We start from the raw sequence: 6,562 nt of genomic DNA, 5'->3' as shown, positions 1-6,562 counted from the left end.
GCATCCTCCAAGGATGAGCCTGAGGAAGCATCCTCCAAGGATGAGCCTGAGGAAGCATCCTCCAAGGATGAGCCTGAGGAAGCATCCTCCAAGGATGAGCCTGAGGAAGCATCCTCCAAGGATGAGCCTGAGGAAGCATCCTCCAAGGATGAACCCGAGGAAGCATCCTCCAAGGATGAGCCCGAGGAAGCATCCTCCAAGGATGAGCCCGAGGAAGCATCCTCCAAGAATGAGCCTGAGGAAGCATCCTCCAAGGATGAGCCTGAGGAAGCATCTTCCGAGAAGGAACCTCAGGAGGAACCTGAGGAAGCATCCTCCGAGAAGGAACCTAAGGAGGAACCTGAGGAAGCATCGTCCGAGGAAGAACCTGAGGATGAGCCTGAGGAAGCATCGTCCGAGGAGGAACCTGAGGAAGCATCCTCCGAGGAGGAACCTAAGGAGGAACCTGAGGAAGCATCCTCCGAGGAGGAACCTGAGGAAGCATCCGAAGAGGAGGAACATGAGAAAGCATCCGAGGAGGAGAAACCTGAGGAAGCATCCGAGGAGGAGGAACCTGAGGAAGCATCCGAGGAGGAGGAACCTGAGGAAGCATCCGAGGAGGAGGAACCTGAGGAAGCATCCGAGGAGGAGGAACCTGAGGAAGCATCCGAGGAGGAGGAACCTGAGGAAGCATCCGAGGAGGAGGAACCTGAGGAAGCATCCGAGGAGGAGGAACCTGAGGAAGCATCCTCCGAGGAGTAACCTGAGAAAGCATCCGAGGAGTAGGAACCTGAGGATGATCCTGAGGAAGCATCGTCCGAGGAGGAACCTGAGGAAGCATCCTCCGAGGGGAAATCTGAGGAGGAACCTGAGAATGAGCCTGGGGAAGCATCCTCCGAGGAAGAACCTGAGGAGGAGCCTGAGGAAGCATCCTCCGAGGAGGAACCTGAGGAAGCATCGTCCGAGGAGGAACCTAAGGATGAGCCTGAGGAAGCATCCTCCGAGGAGGAACCTGAGAATGAGCCTGAGGAAGCATCCTCCGAGGGAAAACCTGAGGAGGAGCCTGAGGAAGCATCCTCCCAGGAGGAACCTGAGGAAGCATCGTCCGAGGAGGAACCTAAGGATGAGCCTGAGGAAGCATCGTCGGAGTAGGAGCCTGAGGAAGCATCGTCCGAGGAGGAACCTAAGGACGAGCCTGAGGAAGCATCCTCCGAGGAGGAACCTGAGGATGAGCTTGAGGAAGCATCCTCCGAGGAGGAACCTGAGGATGAGACTGAGGAAGCATCGTCCGAGGAGGAACCTGAGAATGAGCTTGAGGAAGCATCCTCCGAGGAGCAACCTGAGGTTGAACTTGAGGAAGCATCGTCTGAGTAGGAACCTGAGGATGAGCCTGAGGAAGCATCCTCCGAGGAGGAAACTGAGGATGAGCCTGAGGAAGCATCCTCCGAGAAGGAACCTAAGGAAGAACCTGATGAAGCATCCTCCGAGGAGGAACCTAAGGAAGCATCGTTCGAGGAGGAACCTGAGGAAGCATCCTCCGAGGAGGAACCTAAGGAGGAACCTGAGGAAGCATCCTCCGAGAAGGAACCTGAGGAAGAATCCTCCGAGGAAGAACCTGAGGAAGTATCCTCCGAGAAGGAACCTAAGGAGTAACCTGAGGAAGCATCCTCCGAGGAGGAACCTGAGGATGATCTAGAGGAAGCATCGTCCGAGGAAGAACCTGAGGAAGCATCCTCCGAGGAGGAACCTGAGAATGAGCCTCGGGAAGCATCCTCCAAGGAAGTACCTGAGGAGGAACCTGAGGAAGCATCCTCCGAGGGGAAACCTGAGGAGGAACCTCAGGGGAAGCATCCTCCGAGGATGAGCCTGAGGAAGAACCTCCCAGGAGGAACCTAAGGATGAGCCTGAGGAAGCATCGTCCGAGTAGGAACCTGAGGATAAGCCTGAGGAAACATCGTCCGAGGAGGAACCTAAGGACGAGCCTGAGGAAGCATCCTCCGAGGAGGAACCTGAGGATGAGCTTGAGGAAGCATCCTCCGAGGAGGAACCAGAGGATGAGACTGAGGAAGCATCGTCCGAGGAGGAACCTGAGAATGAGCTTGAGGAAGCATCCTCCGAGGAGCAACCTGAGGTTGAACCTGAGGAAGCATCATCTGAGTAGGAACCTGAGGATGAGCCTGAGGAAGCATCCTCCGAGGAGGAAACTGAGGATGAGCCTGAGGAAGCACCGTCCGAGTAGGAACCTGAGGATGAGCCCGAAGAAGCATCGTTCGAGTAGAAACCTGAGGATGACCCTGAGGAAGCATCTTCCGAGAAGGAACCTGAGGAAGCATCCACCGAGGAGGAACCTGAGGAAGCATCGTTCAAGGAGGAACCTGAGGAAGCATCCTCCGAGGAGGAATCTAAGGAGGAACCTGAGGAAGCATCGTCCGAGTAGGAACCTGAGGATAAGCCTGAGGAAGCATCGTCCGAGGAGGAACCTGAGGAAGCATCGTCCGAGGAGGAACCTGAGGATGAGCCTGAGGAAGCATCGTCCGAGGAGGAACCTGAGGAAGCATCCTCCGAGGATGAACCTGAGGATGAGACTGAGGAAGCATCGTCCGAGGAGGAACCTGAGAATGAGTTTGAGGAAGCATCCTCCGAGGAGCAACCTGAGGTTGAACCTGAGGAAGCATCGTCTGAGTAGGAACCTGAGGATGAGCCTGAGGAAGCATCCTCCGAGGAGGAAACTGAGGATGAGCCTGAGGAAGCATCCTCCGAGGAAGAACCTGAGGAGGAGCCTGAGGAAGCATCCTCCGAGGAGGAACCTGAGGAAGCATCGTCCGAGGAGGAACCTAAGGATGAGCCTGAGGAAGCATCCTCCGAGGAGGAACCTGAGAATGAGCCTGAGGAAGCATCCTCCGAGGGGAAACCTGAGGAGGAGCCTGAGGAAGCATCCTCCCAGGAGGAACCTGAGGAAGCATCGTCCGAGGAGGAACCTAAGGATGAGCCTGAGGAAGCATCGTCCGAGTAGGAGCCTGAGGAAGCATCGTCCGAGGAGGAACCTAAGGACGAGCCTGAGGAAGTATCCTCCGAGGAGGAACCTGAGGATGAGCTTGAGGAAGCATCCTCCGAGGAGGAACCTGAGGATGAGACTGAGGAAGCATCGTCCGAGGAGGAACCTGAGAATGAGCTTGAGGAAGCATCCTCCGAGGAGCAACCTGAGGTTGAACCTGAGGAAGCATCGTCTGAGTAGGAACCTGAGGATGAGCCTGAGGAAGCATCCTCCGAGGAGGAAACTGAGGATGAGCCTGAGGAAGCATCCTCCGAGAAGGAACCTAAGGAAGAACCTGATGAAGCATCCTCCGAGGAGGAACCTAAGGAAGCATCGTTCGAGGAGGAACCTGAGGAAGCATCCTCCGAGGAGGAACCTGAGGAAGCATCGTTCGAGGAGGAACCTGCGGAAGCATCCTCCAAGGAGGAACCTAAGGAGGAACCTGAGAAAGCATCGTCCGAGTAGGAACCTAAGGAGGAACCTGAGGAAGCATCGTCCGAGTAGGAACCTGAGGATGAGCCTGAGGAAGCATCCTCCGAGGACAGACCTGAGGAGGAGCCTGAGGAAGCATCCTCCGAGGAGGAACCTGATGATGAGCTTGAGAAAGCATCCTCCGAGGAGGAACCTGAGGAAGCATCGTCCGAGGATGAGCCTGAGGAAGCATCCTCCGAGGAGGAACCTAAGGAGGAACCTGAGGAACCATCCTCCGAGGAGGAACCTGAGGAAGACCCTGAGGAAGCATCGTTCGAGTAGGAACCTGAGGATGAGCCTGAGGAAGCATCCTCCGAGAAGGAACCTGAGGATGAACCTGAGGAAGCATCATCCGAGGAGGAACCTGGGGAAGCATCGTCCGAGGAGGAACCTGCGGATGAGCATGAGGAAGCATCCTCCGAGGAGGAACCTGAGGAAGCATCCTCCGAGGAGGAACCTGAGGAAGCATCGTTCGAGGAGGAACCTGAGGAAGCATCCTCCAAGGAGGAATCTAAGGAGGAACCTGAGGAAGCATCCTCCGAGGAGGAACCTGAGGATGAGCCTGAGGAAGCATCCTCCGAGGAGGAACCTGAGGAATCATCGTCCGAGGAGGAACCGGAGGAGGAGCCTGAGGAAGCATCCTCCAAGGAGGAACCTGAAGAGGAGCCTGAGGAAGCATCCTCCGAGGTGGAACCTGAAGAGGAGCCTGAGGAAGCATCGTTCGAGGAGGAACCTGAGGAGGAGCCTGAGGAAGCATCCTCCGAGGAGGAACCTGAGGAAGCATCGTCCGAGGAGGAACCTGAGGATGAGCCTGAGGAAGCATCGTCTGAGTAGGAACCTGAGGATGAGCTTGAGGAAGCATCCTCCGAGGAGGAACCTGAGAAAGCATCGTTCGAGGAGGAACCTGATGAACCATCCTCCGAGGAGGAACCTGGGGAAGCATCCTCCGAGGAGGAACCTGAGGAAGCATCGTTCGAGGAGGAACCTGGGGAAGCATCCTCCGAGGAGGAACCTGAGGAAGCATCCTCCAAGGAGGAACCTGAGGAAGCATCGTCCGAGTAGGAACCTGAGGAAGCATCGTCCGAGTAGGAACCTGAGGATAAGCCTGAGGAAGCATCGTCCGAGGAGGAACCTGAGGAAGCATCGTCCGAGGAGGAACCTGAGGATGAGCCTGAGGAAGCATCGTCCGAGGAGGAACCTGAGGAAGCATCCTCCAAGGATGAGCATGAGGAAGCATCCTCCGAGAAGGAACCTAAGGAGGAACCTGAGGAAGCATCCTCCGAGAAGGAACCTGAGGAGGAACCTGAGGAAGAATCCTCCGAGGAGGAACCTGAGGAAGCATCCTCCGAGAAGGAACCTAAGGAGTAACCTGAGGAAGCATCCTCCGAGAAGGAACCTAAGGAGGAACCTGAGGAAGCATCCTCCAAGGAGGAACCTGAGGAACCATCCTCCGAGGAGGAACCTGAGGATGAGCCTGAGGAAGCATCCTCCGAGGAGGAACCTGAGGATGAGCCTGAGGAAGCATCGTCCGAGGAGGAACCTGAGGAGGAGCCTGAGGAAGCATCCCCCGAGGAGGAGCCTGAGGAAGCATCCTCCGAGGAGGAACCTGAGGATGAGCCTGAGGAAGCATCCTCCGAGGAGGAACCTGAGGATGAGACTGAGGAAGCATCGTCCGAGGAGGAACCTGAGAATGAGCTTGAGGAAGCATCCTCCGAGGAGCAACCTGAGGTTGAACCTAAGGAAGCATCATCTGAGTAGGAACCTGAGGATGAGCCTGAGGAAGCATCCTCCGAGGAGGAAACTGAGGATGAGCCTGAGGAAGCACCGTCCGAGTAGGAACCTGAGGATGAGCCCGAAGAAGCATCGTTCGAGTAGAAACCTGAGGATGACCCTGAGGAAGCATCTTCCGAGAAGAAACCTGAGGAAGCATCCACCGAGGAGGAACCTGAGGAAGCATCGTTCAAGGAGGAACCTGAGGAAGCATCCTCCGAGGAGAAATCTAAGGAGGAACCTGAGGAAGCATCGTCCGAGTAGGAACCTGAGGATAAGCCTGAGGAAGCATCGTCCGAGGAGGAACCTGAGGAAGCATCGTCCGAGGAGGAACCTGAGGATGAGCCTGAGGAAGCATCGTCCGAGGAGGAACCTGAGGAAGCATCCTCCAAGGATGAGCATGAGGAAGCATCCTCCGAGAAGGAACCTAAGGAGGAACCTGAGGAAGCATCCTCCGAGAAGGAACCTGAGGAGGAACCTGAGGACGAATCCTCCGAGGAGGAACCTGAGGAAGCATCCTCCGAGAAGGAACCTAAGGAATAACCTGAGGAAGCATCCTCCGAGAAGGAACCTAAGGAGGAACGTGAGGAAGCATCCTCCGAGGAGGAACCTGAGGAGGAGCCTGAGGAATCATCATCCGAGGAAGAGCCTGAGGAAGCATTCTCCGAGGACAAACCTGAGGAGGAACCTGAGGATGAGCCTGAGGAAGCATCCTCCGAGGAGGAACCTGAGGACGAGCCTGAGGAAGCATCGTCCGAGGAGGAACCTGAGGAAGCATCCTCCGAGGAGGAACCTGAGGAAGCATCGTCCGAGGAGGAACCTGAGGACGAGCCTGAGGAAGCATCGTCCGAGGAGGAACCTGAGGATGAGCCTGAGGAAGCATTGTTCGAGGAGGAGCCTGAGGAAGCATCCTCCGAGGAGGAACCTGAGGAAGCATCGTTCGAGGAGGAACCTGAGGATGAGTCTAAGGAGGTATCCTCCGAGGAGGAACCTGAGGAAGCATCGTCCGAGTAGGAACCTGAGGAGGAGCCTGAGGAAGCATCCGAGGAGGAGGAACCTGAGGAAGCATCGTTCGAGGAGGAACCTGCGGAAGCATCCTCCAAGGAGGAATCCTAAGGAGGAACCTGAGGAAGCATCCTCCGAGGAGGAACCTGAGGATGAGCCTGAGGAAGCATCCTCCGAGGACAAACCTGAGGAGGAGCCTGAGGAAGCATCCTCCGAGGAGGAACCTGATGATGAGCTTGAGAAAGCATCCTCCGAGGAGGAACCTGAGGAAGCATCGTCCGAGGATGAGCCTGAGGAAGCATC

General features: G+C 56.3%; 1 protein-coding gene and 1 pseudogene across 1 annotated transcript; one reads left to right on the top strand and one right to left on the bottom strand.

Annotated features, from left to right (window-relative positions):
• LOC138865439 (paternally-expressed gene 3 protein-like) overlaps positions 1 to 4,852 on the top strand; it is a 31,734-nt pseudogene extending 26,882 nt beyond the window's left edge.
• A 28-nt stretch (positions 4,853 to 4,880) lies between these two features.
• LOC138865437 (sericin-2-like) lies at positions 4,881 to 6,191 on the bottom strand. Its single transcript, XM_070135839.1, has 3 exons — positions 6,083 to 6,191; positions 5,047 to 5,993; positions 4,881 to 4,946 (listed from the first exon to the last, which is right to left on the bottom strand). The coding sequence occupies exons 1-3, from the start codon at positions 6,189 to 6,191 to the stop codon at positions 4,881 to 4,883; spliced, it is 1,122 nt and encodes a 373-aa protein (XP_069991940.1).
• Positions 6,192 to 6,562: the final 371 nt, after the last annotated feature.

The sequence above is a fragment of the Penaeus vannamei genome, chromosome 2 (genome assembly GCF_042767895.1).
Source record: "Penaeus vannamei isolate JL-2024 chromosome 2, ASM4276789v1, whole genome shotgun sequence".
Classification (NCBI taxonomy): Eukaryota; Metazoa; Arthropoda; class Malacostraca; order Decapoda; family Penaeidae; genus Penaeus; species Penaeus vannamei.
This window is presented reverse-complemented; position numbering and strand designations above follow the sequence as displayed.

Excerpts from the sequence above, each read along its gene's own strand:
- LOC138865437 (XM_070135839.1), bottom strand. The coding sequence starts at position 6,191 with ATGCTTCCTCAGGTTCCTCCTCGGAGGATGCTTCCTCAGGCTCCTCCT. Across the intron at positions 5,994-6,082 it reads GACGATGCTTCCTCAGGCTC|GCTCGTCCTCAGGTTCCTCC; the intron begins GTCCTCAGGTTC and ends ATGCTTCCTCAG. Across the intron at positions 4,947-5,046 it reads CAGGCTCCTCCTCGGGGGAT|GTTCCTCCTCGGAGGATGGT; the intron begins GCTTCCTCAGGC and ends GCTCATCCTCAG.